General features: G+C 34.8%; 1 protein-coding gene across 1 annotated transcript; it reads right to left on the minus strand.

The window, feature by feature from the left end:
• Positions 1-7,913: 7,913 nt before the first annotated feature.
• LOC103501000 (phosphoenolpyruvate carboxylase kinase 1) lies at positions 7,914-9,720 on the minus strand. The gene is made up of 2 exons (XM_008464478.2): positions 8,803-9,720; positions 7,914-8,592 (listed from the first exon to the last, which is right to left on the minus strand). Exons 1-2 carry the CDS (start codon positions 9,581-9,583, stop codon positions 8,543-8,545), a joined length of 831 nt encoding a protein of 276 aa, XP_008462700.1. The 5' UTR covers positions 9,584-9,720; the 3' UTR covers positions 7,914-8,542.
• Positions 9,721-23,750: the final 14,030 nt, after the last annotated feature.

Genomic DNA, 23,750 nt, shown 5'->3' on the forward strand with positions numbered 1-23,750 from the left:
ACTAGACTGATATGTGTGTTCTACGGAACCACTAGACTGTTATGTAGGGTACCCCTGAATAGGAAGTTAACTGTTGTTCCCTAACGGGCCCAGTAGTGGGTCCCTTACTGGGTATGTTTATACTCACCCTTTTCTCTTCTTAAACTTTTCAGGTAAGGGCACAGCGAGGGGCAGACCGACGAGAGGCAGGAAGGATGCGTGAAGGCCATATGGACGCGTCTGGTTTTCTTATTGCTTCCGCTGATGTATTTTGTTAGAATATTTGGTTTGTGATTTTGAGCTGATGACCTGAGTTTTTATTTGAAACTTTTGTGACTGTGATTTAAAATAGGGCCCGAAACTGTTTTTTTGTAATATTTCTAACGTTTTAAGAAATCGTAACCGGTCCGTTATAAATTTTGTGTTGTGTGGTCGAGTCTTAGTACTGAGTAGTGACCTCAGCTTAGTCCGGAAAGTTGGGTCGTTACAATTATTGCCATCTTCCCATTAGACATCCACTGCTCCTTGAGCTCCTCTTGGCTATTAAGGAAAACTAGATATGTGTACAAAACATATTAGTTACAACTAATGAAACTATTTTAACTCAAATTCTAGCTATACCCATTAACCAACAAATGTAACAACCTGCCCTTTCTAACCTTACAAAAACCAAATAGATTATAATAATTGGATCAATCCTTCAACAACCTCACACAAAAGGTAAAACTTATACTAGAAGCAATATATTATTGTCATTCTTATTATCACAACAAATTTATTATAGATTGCTTTCAAGAAATATATGAAGCTCATGAAAGTAGTAGAGTAAATTCAAATACAAGTTCATTCACAATGGAAACCAAAAGCACAATAAACTATTCCATAACCCGTAAATTAAAAAAAAAAAAAAAAAGAATATTTTTTAACTTTTTAAAAATCGTATAAATATGTTAAAGAAAATGTAAACTTCAGTGTTAAGGTTGTTGAGTATCCAAACGAATACCTCAATCAACATCAATCATGCAAGTAATCAACCGTCCAATTAGTTTTTAAATAATTAATTCAATGTTTGTTTAAACAAATTTTGGTACGATGGCTACGAAATACTGTTAAAACTAAATTAAGAGTCTTATACCTAATCACATGGTTGATTTCATAATGGCAATATGATTGTCAATCTTATATATAAGTATGTATGTGTGTATATATATTTAATAAGAGATTCCTAAGCCTTGACTAAAGTTAAACAAATACCCAAAGTATTTCTTTTTCTTTGATTTATTTATTTCTTTATTTATGAGCTTGCAAACAAATTCCACATAAAAACATATATATATATATATATATATATATATATATATATATATATATATATATATATATATATATATATAAGAATTAATGACAACCTATGATAATACCTAATTTTTGAATGGATATATTATTATTATAAGTTGAATTATTGTACCAAACCATGACCTCATCAAACCACACAAAGCCTGCCCAATGCTCTTTACCAATACACAACTTCCAAGATAATTAAATAGTCCATAAGATAATAATTAAATAAATTAAAGAAAATAGGTTAGATCATTCTTCAAATATAAACTATCATCAGCTTCTTAGATATTATCGTTTTTTAGCCAAATTCTATTTATAGCTTTGAATTTTCTGCTTTATTTCATTTTCATTTGTTTCGTTTTAATTACTACAATTTAATTTTATATTTAGAGAATTAATTTAATTTAATTTTATAATGAAAGTTTTCTTCAAATCAATATTTAGAGGATTAATATAAGAAACACAAATGTATTTCATCTTTATGGATTTAATAATGACTAAAATAATAATTCAGGTATAGTGGAGAAATTAAAATAAAATATTTAAAGTTGATAGATGACAAAAGAAAAATATTCTACATTAGAAAATTGGTTAGTTCGTTCATTGCATGCTTTATTTGGACTGATAATTTACAAAAATCAGTATTAGAGGCATGGGTTTTAAATTAATTTCAAATTCACAAGAGTAATGATGTGTATAATTCAACGGACTAAAATAATATTTTACTTCTTTTTTAAAACTCACAAATTCGATTTTTCTTTTTCAATTAAAATTTTAAAGGTTTCCATCTTCATGCTCTATTTCTATGTTTGGTTTATGAACATATATCTAGTAAATATTTATTATAGTTTTTATATTTTTAACTTTGGTTCATGTACTTTTACAATTTCCATTTTAGTCTTAATTTTTTCTTTAAAAAAAATAACTATCATTATTGTTTTAATATTTAAGGATTAAAATGAACTAAACTCGAAAGTAGAAGTATCAAAATGTAAATTGTGGACATAGAGAGACCAAAATAAACAAAAGTTCAAATATAGGGACCACGATGAATCTTTTAAAACTTATTCGATGCGACAATACCTGCATGTTCAATATTGCAACATACAATAAAGTTTAAATGACAATGGTGTTGGCTTAATCCAAAGAACAAATACACACGATGGTTTATTTATTGAAACAAACAAGTTTTCTTATGATCAATCTAAGTGTAAATCGTTCCTAAGTAGTCTCCGCAAGGACCGAGGTTGATAAGTAGCGATTATGATTAAATCCTTCATCAACATATCAACTTCTCTCAAAGCTTAAGGAATTGAGGATTATCCCTAATCACTTGAGAGTTAGCTATGCATGGTGAGAATAAACGAAATGATAGAAATAAGTGAAAAAATTAAACACCATGACAGGTTGAATATTGGATGAGGAATTTGTTACAGTATATGAAGAGTGAAATATAGAGTATGAAAGAAAATAAAAAGTGGAAAGAAATAGAAGGAAATAATGCTTTGTAGTGAGGTATATGCGACAACCCTCCCCTTAGTTTGTTGATTAGCATGATGAGGTTCTTAATGAAGATCCTCAGGAATGCACGGAGATGGTGACCTTTAAAATTCTCTCAAATTCAGCACTTAAGTTTTGAGAGAATTTGATATTTTAAATTAAATAATCATTTTAATTTACCTTTTCAATATCATCACTTAGACACTAGCTAGACAAATGAACTTTGTTGTCACATAGTTGTTTTCTTTATGCTTTCAAGTGGCACTTGGGTTTGTTAGCTTCTAATCAATGAATCATACAATTTCAGTGCATTAGTCATAAAAATGAAGCATAGATCATTTTTTATACGAAGTGGTGCATATTACACATTTTACAATGATGTTCTATAGGTTTTTAGAGCACCAAATTAAACATCCTAACTTTAAGAAAGAGTAACATGCAAAAATACAAGTTATCGAAAGTATAGGGATCAAAAGAAACCAAAACCAAAAGTATACCAATATATTGTTTAAACTAACTTTAAAAAACAAATAAATTAGAATTTAATGATTTTTTTTTTTTTTGCTTTTGCAAAAATAGCAAATAAAATTTATGAGAATAAAGTCCATGTCACTACATTTTCTAAATTGTAAAAATAGCAAATTTAAAAGTGAATAATTCTCTGATAGTCCTCTGATAATATTTTGATAACCGTCTAATAGCCATCATATTTGTCATATTTACAATATACAAAAGAATATACAATTTTTTTCTAAATCTTTTTATCATCACATACAAAAAAAAAAAATAGAGAGTCCAAAACAAAGGAAAGAACCTTTAAAATCCCATGAACATGATACATGTTTGTGGGCTTACCTGATGTTGGTGCCTCCTTTTTGAACTCAAAACAGGACAAATATTTGATGGAACATTATGCATTTAGAACCCCAAATTCTAAAACTAATCTAATTTGATGGTTTTTAAGGATATTGAATGGATAATGTTTGAAAGAAAAAATTGGAGGACAGACTGTCATTTTTTGTAATTTTAATCATTGTCCTTTTTGGAATAATGAATCATATAATTTTTAAAAGAAAAAAAATATATTAAAGTTGGAAGAGGAATTATTGTATCCACAAATTATAGCCTATACTTATAGTCTTTGATAAAAGCAAAGAGCAATGTGTTAGGCAGGCCATCCAACTTATTGATTTTCCCCTGTTTTAGTGTCTTTTCTATTGACACCATTTTTCATAATATAATATGATTGATGTTTTGAATTCTATTTTAACATATAAATATGATTAATTCACTTTTTCACTCTTTTCTAATTATTATACTAACTTGACCGCATACTTTATTTTTACGCGATAATAATTGACTTTGTATTGTGTATCAACTCAAATTTTAAATTAACAATTGTATCACGTTTAAATTTTGATTTTTTATATGAGTACAAATTTACCTCCTTTTCACCCAATTCTATGAGAAACATGTAATTTCTATCGATTAAATTCCTAAACTTTTATTAAAAAAGTACTTTTTAAACTTTATTATTCATAGTTTTCTTAAAAAAGGGTTCATGTATTTAATCTAAAACTAAAACTAATAAATATTTTTCACAAATAGATATTTCTTCAAATCAATGATAGAGATGTTTTCAAATACGGTGAAAATAAACTAAAATATTTACAAAATATATCAAAGTTTTAAATTTATTGACAATAAACATTAATAGCGATTGATAAACACGTTATTGATTATGAGTATCTATCAATGATAAAATTTTAAAGTTTTCTAAATAGCTTCACCAATTTTACCGTATACAATAATTTTTTTCAATGGTACGTGTCTCTAAATGAGAATATAAATATGTTATTTGGTTTCTTTCTTGTTTTGTTAAATTATATGATATGAAGTAGGTATATTTTAAATTATTTTGCATATGCTTTTATCCTATATTCTTTCTTTCTTTTACCCTCTACAATTTTTCCAAAACATAAAGAATAATTAGGAAATGGTATATAACAAAAGCATATACTATGTCTAAGAATCCTTCACCCAAAATATATTCTCTCAATTTCTTTAGTCCCATCAAAATTTTAAGTTTAATACTTATTTGAACCATACAAGTTGGAAAGCTTAAAGAATTTAAATCTCAATTAAATGCTCTTTTTGTATGTATCAATATATTACTTAATGGAAAACTTGTTTGGTTTATCTTTACCAATAATCAATTTTAAAAACAAATCATTTAAAACAGTAAAATATTTAATAACCATAAAAATTGGTTTTTGAACTATTTTCAAAAATGGTTAGAAAAAGAAAAAAAAAAACCTCTAATCAATTCAATTAGATTCGAATTTTTTACTCCCATTTTAAAACAAAGAGTATTGACATAATTAGAATATATTTAGGAAATATTATTCTTAGGAAATATTATATTATTCTTGTATATTCTTTCCTTTAGTGTGTTTTAATATGGTTATATATAGGGCTGTAATCTGTCATTATTATCAATGAATCATCAATGAAATATCGATATTCCATACAATTTAACATGATATCAGAGCTTTAGGTTTTAATCGATCTCTATTTTCGTGTTCGATCTCTACCTCCGTCTATCGTCAATGACTAGCCATAGACGGAGGTAGACCCAGCAGCCCCAAATGTAAATCTCCCACTTTCACTCTTTGTTTTTACTTAAAAAAAAAAAATCCGCCCCCACAATTCCCTAAAAATCCATCCGCCGCTAGTCGCTTGCGACCCACGTCCGTTGCCGCCCCCAACTTCAGACGCCGCTGCCGCTGCCTTCAGATCTGCCATTCCTCGCCCGTTCCTTTGCAACCCACGTCAGCTACATGAAGCTTCTCGCATCAGCCGCCGTCGCCGCCCTTCAAATCCGCTCCGCCCCACCTCCGTTCAGATCTCCGATCCAAGCCGTCAACTCCAAGTCGTCGTGGAACAGCCGGAATATCCTCACCACCCTCTTTCCTCTTCAGGAACAAATCTCATTACTTGTTTATGCTTCATGTTTGCATTTAGGGTTTGGCTACTCTCCACTGACGTTCCCTCCTCAACATTATAACACTCCGTCTCTATCTCGATCCTTTTCTTCGCTATCTCGATCTATATATATATATATATTTATATTTATATATATTTATTCTGTTTTCAAATCAGTAATTATTTCTCCGACCCAGAAGTTCGGTATGTTCTTCGTAGGTTCTGTTATAGATCGAGGATCTATGTCTCCATCCCATAAGTTCTTCCTTTTGTTCTTCGTGGGATCTATCTCCATCCCAGAAGTTCTTCGTTTTGTTCTTTGTGGGATATGTCTCTAACCTAGAAGTTCCTTGTGTTTTTCTTCTTTGTGGGTTCTTGATATCCTAGATTTACTGATTTGTTTAGTAAGTTTTTCTAACAAACTCAAGTTTGTGATAACCTTGAGTTTGAGGGAGGATATTGACATAATTAGAGTATTTTTAGGAAATATTATTCTTAGGAAATATTATATTATTTTTGTATATTCTTTCCTTTAGTGTGTTTTAATATGGTTATATATAGGGCTGTAATCTGTCATTATTATCAATGAATCATCAATGAAATATCGATATTCCATACAATTTATTCCATACAATTTAACAAAGAGGATGTAGATTTTTAAATCTTCTTTTACTACATTTGTGCATTTATATATTAGTTTATCAGAGGTAAATTGGTATCCTTTAGCAATCAAATAACAATGAACATCAAATAATAATTAGATAATAATCAAATAGCAATCGATATCATTGATAATTTGTGATAATCAAATGAATATCCGATAACAAGTAGACGGTAATCAAATGTAGTTTCACATTTTTAACTATGAAGGTATTTTGATCATCCAAAGTTTCAATTGGACACAACTTGTTAATTTGTCATTCTTCCAAATTTTAAAATCTCCGTGATGAGCTTAATTTTTTTACTTGTCCCAAGTTATGGTTACATAAAGTTAGAAAAAGTATGAATACAATGTTTATTAAAAATTATGAAAGGAAAAGATCATCGATCATTCAAACTATTTCAAAACTTAATAAATTAAACGAGTCTTTTAAAAAATATAATAAAGCGATAAAATATTTACGCAACAATTTCGAAAACGGAAAAAGGCCATAGACCCCAATGAAAAATATCTACAATGCACGTAATATATTTGGTACACCATTGTTTACATGATCGTGTTTAGATATGAATAGCTAAATCTAAACGATTTATTTTTTCAATTCTATCGTTTAATTTAGTTACTGTTTTAGATACTTATTTAGAGTTTTAGATACTTATTTAGATTTAGCTAAATCATTTTTTAAAATTCTTTTGCTACAATATCATTTAGTTTTTTTATATAACATCGTTTAATTGTTTAAATATTTTTTTTAAAGTTTTTTATACACAATTATTTAGATTTAACTATTTTTGTATACGAACGGTTCTTTATTCTTGTATATGAATATGAGCGGTTATGTAGGTGATTTGTTATATTTATGAAAATTTTCCTAAATTAAATAATATTTTATTTAGATAGAAATTTTGATGATTGAAATAAAATTAAAAATTATAAAGTTGAAATTTTGTTTTTAGATTTTGAAATGAAATTTAAAAATGAAATGTCAAGTGGAGTCAGAAGCATCAAAATCATTAAACTAAAGAAGCCAAAAGAAAGAAGTAGAGATTCCCAGTCAGATTCCATTAGCTAACTTGCACTCAAAAACACCAACATTATGAGTATTTTGCATTCACATCCCACCATTACATTATACACTCTTTTTTCTTCTTAGGAACACACTATCCTTAAGGATTTTTAAGGATTTTTCTAAAACATCTGTAGCAATACAAAATATAGAAAACTAACCAAATATACACCAAAATATCACTAATATAAATAATAGTGTTCTTTTTTTTTTTGAAGTTGTAATTTTCCAAAAATATGAATGAAAATTTATAATTAACATATGTCAAATTGAGTTAAGTGGTATATAGCATATACCAACTCTATGCCTTGGAACCTGATGTGCAATTTAAACCCCCAACAAAATAGTCAAACAAAAGAAGAAGTTGAAGTTAAAGCAAACTTACACTAAAACATCACCCTTATATTCCCAGCATATTGCATTCACATCACATCACATTTCATTACATCCTTGAAAATTGAAAAAACAAAACAAAAAAGCCATCTACTAATTTCAATACAACTTCTCTTCTTTCTCTCTCTCTCTTATTTTTCTCTCTCCTTTTTCTAATTTTTTTTCCCATTTTTTTGTGGGACTTTCTCACTTCCCAAACACTTTATACAACAAAAAGAAAAGTGTTGGGAGGGAAAGAAAGGATTCCCCAAATTCCATTTTTACCTAACAACAAATCAAAAAGAAAAGGAAAAAAAAAAAAAAAAAACTCCTCAAATGCTTCTCAAAGCATTGAAGAAATAAAAAAAAAGAAAGATGATATCGACAGCAGAAGAGTCTCAAATCAACAACTGATGTTATCTTTCTCACTCTCTAGAAGCTTATAGATGGAGCAAGCAGCCATTGATGGAGTTCTGAACTGAAGGTTAAGGTCTCTTATTCACAAGATGGTGAAGAAGCAGAGCAGGGGATTATGTACTTGAATACAAAAACAGGAATGCTTGATTCTCTTTCAACAGCATCCTTTCTTCATATGTTTCTCTTTTTATGGGTTGAGTTAAAAAAGTGTTAAAATCAAATTATTCAACTGAAGATGTTCCTTCTCCTCCACTCAATATCCATGGGTGTCCTGCAAAACAACAGTTTTCAACTCCCATAAGAAAACAGATAGATAGATTCACTAATTTTCAAATAAGTAATGAATTTTCACTTGGGGTTTTGAGGTTTCTTCAAATGGTTCAACATTTACTAACAAATATGGATCAATCAATAAACAGTTGCAGGAACAATCAGATCAAGAACATAAAATGGTTTGATTCAATATAAGAATAAGACTTACTGAGAGCTTGTTCGGCTGAGAGTCTTCTAGAAACATCTCGACAAATCATCTTCTTCATCAGATCCTTAGCCGCTGAAGAAACCGACCTAAAAACCCTAGTCGGAAATCTAAGATTTCCTCTAAGAACAGCCTCAAAGACCTCCGCCGCAGATTCACCGTAGAACGGGGGAAATCCGGCCAACATCGTGTAAAGAATCACACCGGCACTCCACACGTCGACCTTCCGGCCGTACTCAGATCCTCTCAAAACTTCGGGCGCAACGTAATAAGGCGTTCCGACGACACCGTACATAAATCCGTCTTCATCACACCACTCAGCCGATCCGAAATCGATGAGTTTCAAATTGTTCCTGGAATCGAAGAGCACATTGTCAGGCTTGACATCGCGATGAACGACGCCATGGGAATGACAGTGAGCGAGGGCTTGGAGAAGCTGCTTCATAACGACGGCAGCTTCAGATTCAGAAAAGGGACGACGGATGATCCGATCGTAAAGAGAAAGGGGTTCACAGAGGTCGGAAATCAAACAGAGGTAATGGTCGTTCTCGAGAACGTCGATTAACTGAAGAATGTTGGGATGGGGAGGGAGAAGAGCCATGATTTTGGGTTCTTTGACAAGGCATTCCTTGTCAGTTTCATCGATGAGATCGGTTTTAGAGATGGTTTTGCAGGCGAAGAACTTGTTGGAGATTGGGCAGAAGCAGCGAGTGATGATTCCGAACCTTCCTCTTCCGATCTCCTCGAGGATTTGGTATTGGCTGTTCACGATCATGTCGGCCATTGCTGAAGAATGGTTTCTACTTGTTCCTTGGGAAATTGGGGGATTTTGGTTTTTGCTCTCTACAAAATTCTCGAAAGTCTATCTCTCTCTATCGGGTGTAGTTATAGGAAGTAGGAGAGCTTTTGGGGGAAGCAGTTGGGAAATGGGGGATTTTTATAGGGGGCTCGGGGAATATGGGATCCTTATTTCGAATATTCTTTGTTTTGGAATCCTTTTTTACTTTAGTTTTGGGGGGGTTTATTTGGGAATTACGGTTACTTGCTTCGATGGTTTGTGTTTGGGCTTTAAGGGGTTTAGGGTATTGTATTGTTGTATCGATTTTACTCCTCCTTTTTGGTTGCAGGAATTTGTGAATCTTACCATTCAAATATATATTTATCAATTACTTCATAACTGTTTCGGCCTCATAACTTCCTCTCAATACCTTTTCTTTGTTCTCTCTCTCTTGTTTTTTTTTTTTTTCTTCTTTTTAATAAACAGTGTTTTGTTCTCTTTACTTGATATTTGTTTTAACTTTATTTGATAACTTTTTTTAAATGTTAAAATATTACTTTGATTTTTATATTTTAAAGTTTGTTCAATTTTAGTCGTTACTTTTAAATGTTTAATTTTAGTTATGAACTTTCAATAAATATTACGGTTAAGCTCTACTACTGGTGTATGTAGTTTTGCACAACTTATTTCGTTATTTTTTTTATTAGCATTTTGACTATAAACTTTTAAAAATATTTGCATATTTTGTTTCTTTAGAGGAAACGTATTATCATTATTTAATCAATTTCAATAAAAATTAACCTCGAATGAGTAAATTTAAGATTTACTTAAGTACAAAGATTAAAAATAAACATTTGAACTTGTGATGATGTTGTGTTTATGTTGATTTGATGCGATCTTTGAAATTTCATCATTTGATTCTTTCGATTGAATGCACTAATTTAAGTAAACGAAACGTGTGATATTCTTGAAATTAAAGTTTTGGAATAATGTTTGTATCTCAAAAAAAAAAAAAACTTGAGCTTTAAGTGTGATCAACTTTAAGAGTTAAGAGTCTTCTGATTGTGAAAATTTGTCACCCCACAAATGAAGAGAACTCCTCTATAAATCTACAATCCTTTTCTACATTGGGCAACTTCACTCCACCATGGAGCCTTTTCTACATGACTACCTTTACTCCTTATGTGCATATAACAATCAACTCATTTATAGGAAGTAGACTAATGGTTTAGATACCATTTCGTAATCATTGAAACACAAAATATGCTTTAAGAAATAATAAATATGTTTTAAACATAGAATAGACTTTACTTAGAAATCTCTTTAGAAACATTTGTATTGAAATCATTACTTCAAATCAATAAACACTTTAATAAAAAATGCTTGAAATCAATTAAATACTTTGAAGAAAACACTCACAACATTTTATGAACTAAACCCGAAATGCCTTTCTTCTCTCTCTTCATGCATAGTCTAGTAGCAGAACTTCAGCACTTTGCCTTTTTCTCTTTAAACTTTCAGAATAAAAATAATTAAGATTCTAATCTCATCCTCTATTTATACTAGTCTTAAAATAGCTTAGTCATCTTTAAATCCATAATAAGTCACCATCTCCTACTTCTTAGTAGTACACTTACAAACTTAAGGTTTAACTTAATCATGCTTAACTTAAACCTTACACATGGCCCATTAAGTGAATTTAGGAAATTTATGAGAAGTTTCCTTATTTCTGAGAAGTTTCCTTATTTCTTCTCGTCAAGTTACATTTCACAAAAAACTCCAATCGCCTAACCTTTCAAAAGTCTTCTCGCATAACCTTTCTCACATAGTAACCCACCTCTTCTCGCGTAGACCACCAAAAACGCCTATTTTAGGATAGTCAAATTTTTACTTCTTCTCTTAACGGATCTTAATTATGGGTCTTAACTATGGGTCTTACACATCCTATATCAAATCACATGACAAGTATGATGCATCCTATTTAAGATCATACAACATGACTAAGACATTCTATTCCAGAGTATACAACAAGAATAGAGCATTCTATTCTAGATCACACAATAAGAATAGAGCATCTTATCCTAGATCACTCAGCAAGGATAAGGCAGTACGTTACATAGGGTATAATGATCTTCATACTTTATTATTTCAACTTTGTCAAATCTCATGCATTCTTTAGAATACACTATTCCAGTCCATAATAAGTATAATTTACGTGTAAGTCATATACATCTAAAGTATTGGAAAAATAATAGAAATCGTCTATTTCCTAGCCTCAATAGAAGTCTATTTAAGGATTCAAACAAATTATAGAAATCTTTTGTATTTTGAAAACATTTTATAAGAAGAACTACTCACAATCCACAATCGGCTAGTTCCTTCATCCAACTCCCAAGCCAAGAATTTTCTTGTAACTTCTTGTCAGATTCGAGCCTCTGAAAGTTTTTGGAAATTTTGAAAATTTTCTTAATTCTTTCTTAATTCAACATAGGGTAAAAAATGGCTTAAAAATAGTCTTACTTCATCTATTTATAGGCCCCTCCGATGACACTTTCCAATGTAGAAATGACGACTTCTGCTAACGACGAGAATGGTCCAATCTCAGCATGCCACGTGTCTATATTAAATCCTTATCCTGGTTTTGGGTTTTTGGCGACAAAGTCAAATCAGTCACTGACCTATTGATGGGCTATGCCACTACTTTCTAATGGAGTAACCTCAACATCTAACAGTTCAATTCGTCACAACTTCCCAATACAATTTCTTTATCGCGTTGCCTTCTCGCAACATATGAGTTACTTCTAAAGGATAATTTCATTGCATAAGGCAAATCATGATCGAGTTCTCGTAGGAAGAGGTAGTATGGAGTGATAAGGACAAACATTTGATGCTTGAGGGATGGGGAATCATAACGGTGATGTTGCCATAACAATCATCATCTGACTTGAAAAAAGGCAAGGGGAGAGAAGAAGAAAGGAAGCAATCCAAGATCCCTTCCCTAAATTAGATGTCGACAGAATTCTATGATTGACCAAAGAGGAAATAGCCAATATTAATGTCAAGGCGTAGGGAACCAAAGCTAAGACAAAGTAAAATAGGGAGCTACATACAAAGGAATGTGTGGAGCTTTACAAGAAGGTGGAGGCAGTACCTATCCCTAAGGAAAAGAGTAAGACGAAAATATCCTCCAGTCTAGAACTTGCTGAGGAGTTTGAAAAAGAGATATGGATGATGACTACTCTCGAGGAAGAATCCAGGCTGCCACCACCCGAGAAAAAGAAGCTAAGAAACCCTATAGTGCAGATAGTGAAAAAGAACAACATGAGGCAAATGGTCTCTCAGCAGCAAGAAATAAAAGCGAGGGGGAGATGGGGATTAGATTCTTTACAACTCTCACTCTAAGCTCTCATCTAAAGTAGAAAAGAAAAAGTAAGGCTGAAGCTGATCTCGTTTCACCAGATTCTCACACACACTCGAATGAAGGAGATGTGCTTGTATTTATAAGCGAGGATCGATGAGACATTACATGGTTTGAGGTGCCATTAATTCTCTCACCTCGAATCTTTGTTCTATGGCGCTAGAGACGTCTTTTCATCATTTTAGCTGACATCTCACCAACCACTCTTTCATCACTTGGTTGGTTGAGCGAGCCTAGATCGCCTGATGTACTCTTTCATTTCACTAATTTGTTTATTTTCTTAAAAAAATAAAACCATGATAAACAGGCGTTTTACCTTTTTCTACTTGTATAACACATTTGTTTTATTTCAACCTACTTCGTTAAGTCTTATCTTTTTTTATATCAGATTAATGCTCCATTATTCTACATAAAAGTTTACAATAACTTGTATTACTACAAGTTGGCGGAACTTACACACTAATGGCTCTCAATTGAACCATTACCCTCCATTCTGACTATGGCGAAAAGACTAGCCAGTGAAGATGCTTTTGGATCTAAATCAAGCAAAAAGAAACCTAAAGCGAACGCGACTATAAACCCAAAACCATGGGCCATCCTTCTCCCTCGAACCAAGCCTTTAAATTACCAAGCTCCTCACCCTAAAAATCCACAGCTAAAATGCCCTCTCGTTCATTTGATGTAAGGTGAGGTGACAGTGGCAGAGTATAAACAAAGGTTTACAGAATTTGCAAAGTATGTGTTGACGATGGTAGCCACGAAGAAAGATAGGTGTAGTCATTTTCAGATAGGCCTAAAGTAAGAAGTAAGAACACCAGTAACGTGTCGCATGGTGTGAGGCATGAATCCAAAATGGAGTCCTGTTGAAGAGGATCCCCATTTAGAAGAGTCGCATTGGACAAGGTGTTATAAAAGGTACTCTACAAAGAAGGATGCAACAGAAGATAAAACGAGATTAGAGAATCACTTGAGTTTAAGTGCTATCGCATTAGAGTAAGCGACACGATGAGACAAGCTGGCGAGGAAGAAGGCTGCAACAGATGCTAAGAATAGGCGTTGGGTGAAGTGATGTATGAAGAAGTGCTTGCACCTAAATATGGTTACAACGAGGTAGTGTTGATATTGTTCTTTATCAATTGGAACTTAATCATCAAAGTTTTCTAGTTTATAGTTGAATTCAATAGGAATGTCAGCAGGACAACATCCCAACATACATGTCTCGGTTAGCAAATCAAGAGTGTATTTTCTTTAAGACACATAGATGCCTTCTTCAGATCTGGCCACCTCCATTCCAAGGAAATATTTTAGATTTCCTAAACCCTTGATTTCAAACTCATTACCCATTCTCTACTTAAATTGACTGATTTCTGCATGATCATTCCAGACAAAATAATGTGATCCACATAAACTATCAGAACTGCAATCTTCTCTGTCTTGAAAACTTCAGTAAATAAAGTATAATTAAAGTGTCCCTAACTGTACCCTTGGGACTTGACAAAGGTAGTGAATCTGTCAACTTATGCTCTGGGTGACTGTTTTAGACCATATAAGGATTTCTGGAGTTTACAAACTTGCTGACCAAACTGGGCTTCAAAGCCAAGTGGAGGGCTCAAGTAAACCTCCTCTACTAGATCTCCATTTAGAAAAACATTCTTAACATCCAACTGATATAGAGACCAATCTTTTTTTGCAACAACAACAAGGACTCTGACAGTATTCAACTTAGCAACGAGAGAAAAAGTTTCTGAATAATCAATAACATAGGTCTGAGTAAACCCTTTTGCAACTAACCTTGCCTTGTGTCTGTCAAGTGTTTCATTTGCTTTGTATTTGAGAGTGAACACTCATTTGCATCCTACAGGCTTGTTTCCCTTGGGCAAAACATAAATCTCCCAAGTGTTATTCTTTTCAAGAGCTCTCATCTCTCCATGATAGCATTCTTCCATTCAGGACACTCTAAAGCAATGTAAATATTTTTCGGTATTGTGGTAGAGTTAAGGTTGGTAGTAAAAGCTTTGAATTATGGTAAGAGATTCTTGTATTACAAATAATTAGATATGGAATGCTTTGTACAAGACCTAGTACATTTTCTCAGTGTAATAAGAAGATCAAGAGAAGGACCATACTTGCTAGTATTTTCAAAATGGTTTGACTTAGTTTCGTTTTCAGTATGTTTAATAACAACCTCGTTCTCATCAATCTTATCCACTCTGTCGGTAATGATCCCATCAATATTGCCCTTCTTACACATATTTTCTAGAATAGCTATTTTGGAACTGTCATTCTCACCTACCTTATTGTTGGTATGTAAGTGTAACGCCCCGAACTTTCGAGGTAAATTTTTTTTCGTTTTATATAATCTTTCGGGAATGTTAAATTTTGGATTAATTTCTGAAATTCTGAATTTATATTTGTAAATTTATATAATAATAATATAATAGTAATTATATTATTATTATTATTAGTATTTATTATTATCCTTATATATAATTTAATATTAATATTTTCTATTATTATTATTATTATTAGTATTATTATTATTAATTAATTTTTAAAAGTTAATATATATATATGTATATAATAATATTTTATATATTTTTATTATTAATTATGATAATTAAAAATTAATATATATATATATATATATATATATATATATATATATATAATAATATTCTATTTATTATTATTATTAAAAGTTATATATATATATATATATATATATATATAATAATAATAATAATAATTTTTTTTTAAAATTTAACCCTAACCCGCGCGCGAGCCCCCCCATCCATTTTTTTCTTTTCCTTCGTTTCGTCTTCCCCGCGCGCCGCAACCATCTCCCTCTCCTTTCCGTTCAGCGCCGCCGTCCACCATCTCCTCTCCGTGCACGCCGCCGCCCGTTTTTCTCTTCTTTTTCTTCCGTCGCGCATGTCTCCGTCTCTGTCCACGTCGTCGAAGCTTTCCAGCTTCGACGTTCGTCCGCTGCGGCCTCCCTGCCATTTCGGATCTCCTCTCGGCTTCAAATCGTCCGACCGTGTCCGTCGTCAAGCCGTCGTCCTCCGCCGTTTGAGAACAGAGCCAGTCGTCGGATTCCACCCAGCCGCGACTCATCCCGTCGTCGAACGCCGAAGTTGTCGTTGAGGTCGCCCCGGTTCCAAGCTGACCCGACCCGAGACCCATTTCCAGCCGAGCCACAAGCAAACCCAGCTGAGCCGCGAGCCACCAGCAGATCCAGCCGAGCCGCGAACCACAAGCCGAGCCGAGCCGTAAGTTGACTTGAGCTGAGCCGCGAGCCGAGCCGCGAACCGAGTTGAGTCGCGAGCCGAGCTGCGAACCGAGTTGAGCCGCGAGCCGAGCCAAGAACCAAGTCGAGTTAAGCCGAGCCGCGAACCGAGTTGAGCCGCGAGCCGAGTCGAGAACCAAGCCGAGTTAAGCCGAGCCGAGTCGAGCCGAGCCGAGGACCAAGCCGAGTCAAGCCGAGCCGAGCCGAGCTGAGTCGAGGCCAAGCCGAGCCGAGCCGAGTTGAGCCGAGCTGTGAGCCGAGGCCAAGCCGAGCCGAGCCGAGAGTGAGCCGAACCGTGAGTCGAGGCCAAGCCGAGCCGAGCCGAGCCACCTAAGCCTTCCTTCCTCCACTTCGGGTCACGGTGAGTCTTCGGTAAGGATTGTTTTTGATGAATTCCCTAATGTTGCCATATCCGATTCGAGTTGAATATTGGAATAAGCTTTGGTCCTATCTTTCATCCCTTGAAGGTATTAAGGAATTGACGTTTAAGTTCTCGGGTTCTGCGGCAGGCTTGGTTGGAGATAGCTTTCTTCTCCTTGGGTAAGTCAACGGATGTTGCTTAGGACCATTTAAAATGAATTCTACTAGTATTATCGATTAAAAACCTTCGTGTCTTCGTTTAGGTGGATCCGTTGAGCGTGGACTCGATCGAGGGGCATAACCAAGTTTCAGGTAAGGGTTCTTCTACTATTGGACCTCGGAGTGAGGCTGGAAACGTAGTAGTCCACAGGGGATTACACGTTGGTAATTGTACCGAATAAATATATGTGTGTTGACTTTTAAGCATTGTTATTATATTCTTGTCTGATGTAAGAGAAATCCGATCGCTAGTGGTAACTTGTGCGCTATCGGGTATAAGGGGGTTTCTTGCTAGTAGACCCCGATGCTAGATGTCCGGTATAGTGTGGTTATGTTAACGGGTTACGTGGTAGATTGGAATTGCATGTCGATGGACCTTGAAGTTACGGTTACGCGTATGGCAACTGAGGATGTAGTTGTTTAAATCTGTACTAGCTGACTGGCAAAGCCTAGGGTGAGATTGTAATATGAGTGTTGAGGGGGTATGACTGTTGTAGACGGTTTAGTATGGACTGAGGGGTAACGGTTAGCTTCATCTATGGGGTAGTGTGCCTTACTGGTATGTGCATCCTTCGATAGCACTAGACTGATATGTGCATCCTTCGGGAGCACTAGACTGATGTGTGCATCCTTCGGGAGCACTAGACTGATGTGTGCATCCTTCGGGAGCACTAGACTGATATGTGCATCCTTCGGGAGCACTAGACTGATATGTGCGTTCTACGGAACCACTAGACTGATATGTGCGTTCTACGGAACCACTAGACTGTTAAGTAGGGTACCCCTGAATAGGAAGTTAACTGTTGTTCCCTAACGGACCCAGTAGTGGGTCCCTTACTGGGTATGTTTATACTCACCCTTTTCTCTTCTTAAACTTTTCAGGTAAGGGCACAGCGAGGGGCAGACCGACGAGAGGCAGGAAGGACGCGTGAAGGCCATATGGACGCGTCTGGTTTTCTTATTGCTTCCGCTATGTATTTTTGTTAGAATATTTGATTTGTGATTTTGAACTGATGACTTGAGTTTTTATTTGAGACTTTTATGATTGATTTAAATAGGGCCCGAAACTGTCTTTTGTAATGTTTCTAACGTTTTTAATGAATCGTAATCGGTCCGTTTTAAATTTTATGTTGTATGGTCGAGTTTTGGTATTTAGTAGTGACCTCAGCTTAGTCCGGAAGGTTGGGTCGTTACAGTAAGTGAGTTGAATTCGTCTCAGACCTGTCATTCTCACTCATTCTGTTATTACTATGTGAGTTAATAGATAAGTCATACCTTGATCTCTTAATGGTTCAAAATCCTAAACGGGAGCCGTCTGAATAACAGGAGACTCAACTCCCTTTCTGAGATTCCTTATATAGTAGGTTTTCCAAAGAACTTGATTTGTGAGTAGGACTGTACCGTGAGAACTAGGGTCAGGTAAGGTAACCACTGTAGGACAAGTAGACTATAAGAGAAAGCATATAGTTAAACTCTTCACTCACACTCTTCCCCTAAAGTAGGCTAACAGAAAAAAATGGACGATCTTCAATAAAGATGACATCCATGGTAACGAAGTACTTATGTAAAGATGGGTGGAAGCATTTATAGCCTCATTGGTGTAGAGGATACCCAATAAACACGCAAGCCTGAGCACTAAAAGTGAATTTAGTTTGGTTAGGACCATGGCTATGAACATAGGCAACGCATCTGAACACTCGAAGGGGAACATCAGGTATGAGACGCGTATGAGGGATATGATTCTTTGAGGCAATCTAACAGTGTCTAAAAGTGAAGGACACAAGAGGGCATGTGATCGATGAGATGCACGACATCACCCTAGAGATAGGAAGGGAGAGAAGTTGACAACGTAAAGGAACATAAAACTTCTAAAAGGTGACGATTTTTTCGTTTGGCAACCCCATTTTGTTGAGGGGTATAAGCATAGGAACTTTGGTGAACAATTCCTTTAGATGATAAGAACTCATTAAGAGAGTAGTTTTGAAACTCACGACCATTAACACTCTACGTGATTGCAATCTTTGTATTAAATTACGTTTCTATAGTGTGATAAAAGTCACAGAATGTGAAGGTCATTTCAGATTTTTTAGAGATCAGGAAAACCCAAGTAAGACAAGAATGGTCATCAATAAAGGTCACAAACCATCGTTTCTTGGAGGAGGTAGTGACCTTGGATGGTCTTCAAACATCACTATGGATAAGAGTAATAGGTCAATTTAGTTTATAGGGTTCTGAGGGAAACGAGACTCGATGTTATTTAACTTTTATTCACATATCACAAGCTAAGGAAGAAACATCAACTTTAGTAAAGAGATGAGGAAATAGGTATTTCATATATTTAAAGTTAGGATGGCCTAAGTAAAAATGCCACAACATAAAGATCTTTTTTAGAAGTGGAAAAGTAGAAAGTTAAAAGACTTATCCTAGAAATGCTACTAAAGGAGGCATCATCATCAAGCAAGTAATACCTCTATTGTGTCGGGTAGTGCCAATCATCCTCCCTGAGCTCAGATCCGGAAAAGAAACAGAATTAGGTAAAATTGTTGCTTTGTAGTTTAATTCACGAGTAATCTAGCTAATTGACAGAAGATTATATGAAATTTGTGGCACATGCAACACATTGTGTAATGAGAGCCTGTTAAAAAGAGAAATCTGCCCTTTCCCGACAATGGGAGCCAATGAGCCATCAGCAATCCTTATCTTCTCATTTTCAGCACACGAAATGTAGCACATAAAGTGGTCAGAGGAATCAGTTAAATGATTTATGGCACCAGCGTCCAAGATCTAAGGATTCTTATCATCAATACTAATGAGACTGAAGGACTAAGGTATACCTGATTGGACAATAGTTTCAAGTGTGGTCGGACTAGCATTCACATAGGAAGAAAATAAAGTAGGGAACAAGGTTACTATTCTCAGAATACATCGGTACAGTGTTGAATGTCGTCCCTAGGGTAGCCACAATTACTGCAATCTATTGTTGAAGCTCTTTCTGTTGCTATCGAGCTATTCTCAAAGAAGAGGAAGCTCACACGTTAGGGTTGGAATGTGCCCAAGGTTCACCAACTTCAAATATTGAGGGAATTCGAGGGTTCTAACATCAAGATGATAACTAAGACCAGTGGGTGGTAGGGCATACAAATTTCACTGCAGAAGTGGTGGTGGCGGACCGAAACTAGGTGGCAGCATATTAATCGGCACGTGTGAGATACTACAGGCCGTAGATGAATATGAGGGTGGCATAGTTAGGTCGATCGACAACGTCTGAACAGGATGGACTGACGTGTGTAGCTCCAGTGACGGCGCATGGACTTTCAGCAGTGGCGTGTGGGAGGCACGTGGCTGATTTCTTATAGTGCGGACGACGAGAAATTGTGCAGAATTATGATTCTAATGTTTTCTGAATGCAGATGAGCCATTCTTCCATTGTAGCATTGATTCAAACATCGACGGCAACAGCGACGATGGTGTGAAAACTGGCGGTTGTCCTTTTTATTTGATTTCCATCACTAGTTGTGTTGTTTAAGGTTTGTTCAATGTCCCGCTCTGATACCATATTGAAACTAGAGATAAAGAATACACAAATTTACATGGAAACCTAAGTACCAGAAGAAAAACCACGATATTTTTCTTTTTATTATTTTCTGATAATAATACAATAGGTACAAGAGGGAATAAATAGAAAAGTACAAAGAGATAAAAAAAAAAGGAAAGAATATTTAGGGAAAATCTCCCAATGGGCTAAACCCACTAATTCTAACAGGCCATATTTAACGTGCTTCAATTAGTTACTACGTAGCACTTAACACCAATTTTTTAGAAATGTTACATACACACGGTACAAATTGTAATGATTTCAACCAACACTTCTTAAATCGGATTTCGATACTAGAATATTATGAAGAACGGTTTCATAAATTAGTACAAATCATATACAAATCATAAAAGAATACATATTAAAACAGATTCATAAATTAAAATTATGAAGAATAGTACAAATCAAATACGAACCAAATTGAGAAAAATAAAGTAAGTCGGTGGAAGTATAAAAACAGTCAAGGAAAATCTCGTAAGAGGACTGTGCAATAGTCCACCCTCTCCTCATCAGTCATCTCAATGAAACCACGCATGTCGTCCAAACTACAAAAGAGGCTCTACGAGCAGCGCGCCTTATCCAACCTACCTAGTTCGGGCATCGTCCGCAACTGACGTAGGACATTCTAGCGAACTGTGGTATCACTTTGAAGTGCACACAAAGGCCAGTCGACAATCATCCTCAACTAGTCATTCGCACACTCCAACGCCTCATGTATCATCTCAATCTCACCCATCCTTTGCCCTCTCCTTCTTCACTTTGATCCACTCAATCTGGTCCTACTGTCGGATGCTCAACTAGGGCATGAAGCGTGTACATCATCCTAGGACACGTCAAACTCCTAGTTGTACATGTTGGGGAAGTTCATATCATTTCTATCAGACGTTTGAAACCTTTCGTACCTGCTAGGGTCATTGGACTCGACATCGACAACATCTTTACAAAGCGACCCATCGCCTTATCCCTCCCAAACACATATGCAAGTTCATCGAAATAGATAAATAGTTTTTTAAGGAGACCCTTTGCTATAGGATGTGTCTGCATAAGAAACATGAGCACTTGAAACGACTATACAAAAAATGATTAATCAAAGTACACTTCAAAAGTATTGTTACATTTTTATTAGTTTCCTTACCTTAACCTTCTTGTCGAACAAGTCTTTCTTGACAATGATGCACTTCGCCTCATCATTCCACTAGAACCAACTACACGATGGCCCATGCATTTATGCGATAGCTTGAAAGGTTCGCTTCAGTGTCTTTATTCGATATTCTATTATAGTAGTGGCTTGAGCAGACATCCAGGCAACTTTGCAGCCATCATTCGGATAAATTGGGCCAGGTGGCCTGGTCGAAATGTCCCGTTGTCCAACTTCCATCCACCCGTGATACCAACTCCATCAAATACTCAACTAGAGTGGCATCCTCATCATTTGTCCATACATATTTGGGGGCACAAGACGAGCTTGCCATACTAACAATAACAAATACATGAAATATGTAAGTAGTGTGGAATTATAACAGTAAAGACACAATAAAGGACAAAATAACTTCAGTGTATATCATTCTAATGTATATTTTTTTCATTCCTATAAATCATGCACACATACATTCGACATTCAAATTAAAGAGTAGAGGAAATTTAAATTGTCATACAACACAGGGGTTCTAATTTCAAATGGTTTTAGCTGTACTTTACGCAACTGCCATTCGATGAACATCGCTTTAGATAATTCATCCTGCCACTGAGTCCACTCGTTTGTGGTCTCAATGTACTGAATGTTGTCACCTGTAGTGGTCGTCGCATATGCCGAGTCTTCCTCGTTTATGTCGTATAAATCTTCGCCATTCGTCATTTCTCTGTTAATCAAATTATGCAGTGGGCAACATGCTAGGATGGTACGACACTGCACTTTGAGGGGATAGTATGACTTTCCACGAAGTATTGCCCAGCAACCCTTCAAAAGACCAAACATGAGTACAATGACATTTCTTGCGAATGAGTGTTTCATGTTGAAGTATTCTTTCGCACTGGTTGGTGTATTTCCAACGCCACGCCAGTCTTGCAAGTGGTACCTCTGGCCTCTGTATGGGGCAAGAAATCCCTTTGTGTTTGGATAACCCGCATAGTATAGATAGTAAAATCTTGCTATGAAAACCAACGATTTATGCATGGTCAATTAGGAATTGTTAAACGACATGGTCAGTTTAGAAATTGCAAATATTCTTTGGCACTTGTTGTCCGTTTGGTCGTGCAAGAGCATCCCGAAGAATGCGTGCATCTGTTGCGTATCCTTTCCAATCGCCAGTACATATACAAAATCCCCTTTTGTGTCACAGACACTGATGACATTAGTGGCAATTTGCCTCTTATGCGATCTGTACGTAGGGCTATCAGTTTGCGGCACGTTCACCTTTATATATGTCATGTCCAATGCCCCAAGACAATTCTACATATTTAAACAAACTATTATAAATTATAACTTGGTTCTTCACGTCATGTGCAAGGACATGCAAGAACATGACAACCATTTCCTCAACATCGACAATATCTGTCGATGAAAGACCAACAATAGTCCGTAGTAAATGACATAGAATAGCAAATGTCTGCCTATCCATTCAAGTGCTTTGGCGACGCATTAAACCAGACTTGTGTATCATGCAAAAGCACAGAAGTTACCTAATTCTATGCCTAGTATCGTACAGTGTATGTGGCAATCGCTTATTTTCGTTCATGACACGACAAGAAATAACATAAACGATAGCTAACGAAAAACGTTATAATAGACTTTTTATAGCCTTTTTCGAAAGTCCTAACAGCCCATGTTATTAAAAGCCTGAGGCTTTTTATAGCGTTTTTTCGAAGCTATAATTAGTGCTATCGTAGAATTTGAAAATATAGCTTATATATGTTGCTATAAAAACATTTGATAGCGTTTTTCATTGGAGCTATAATAAGTTTATATAGCTTACATAATGTGCTATCTTTAAGATGTAATAACCCTTTTCGACACTATAGTATAGTATTTATAACGAAAATTTTCAATTATAATAGCTTTTTCTCGATGTTATAGTATAATATTTATAACTATAATTTTCAGCTATAATAGCATTTTCTCGATGCTATAGTATATTGTTTATAACTATAATTTTCAGCTATAATAACCTTTTTCGACACTATAGTATAGTATTTATGGCTATAATTTTCAACTATAATATAGTATTTGTAGTTATAATATTGAGTTATAAAATAGTATTTCCAGCTATAATAAAGTTATAATAATGCTATTTAATCG

Source organism: Cucumis melo, chromosome 2 (genome assembly GCF_025177605.1).
Source record: "Cucumis melo cultivar AY chromosome 2, USDA_Cmelo_AY_1.0, whole genome shotgun sequence".
NCBI lineage: Eukaryota > Viridiplantae > Streptophyta > Magnoliopsida > Cucurbitales > Cucurbitaceae > Cucumis > Cucumis melo.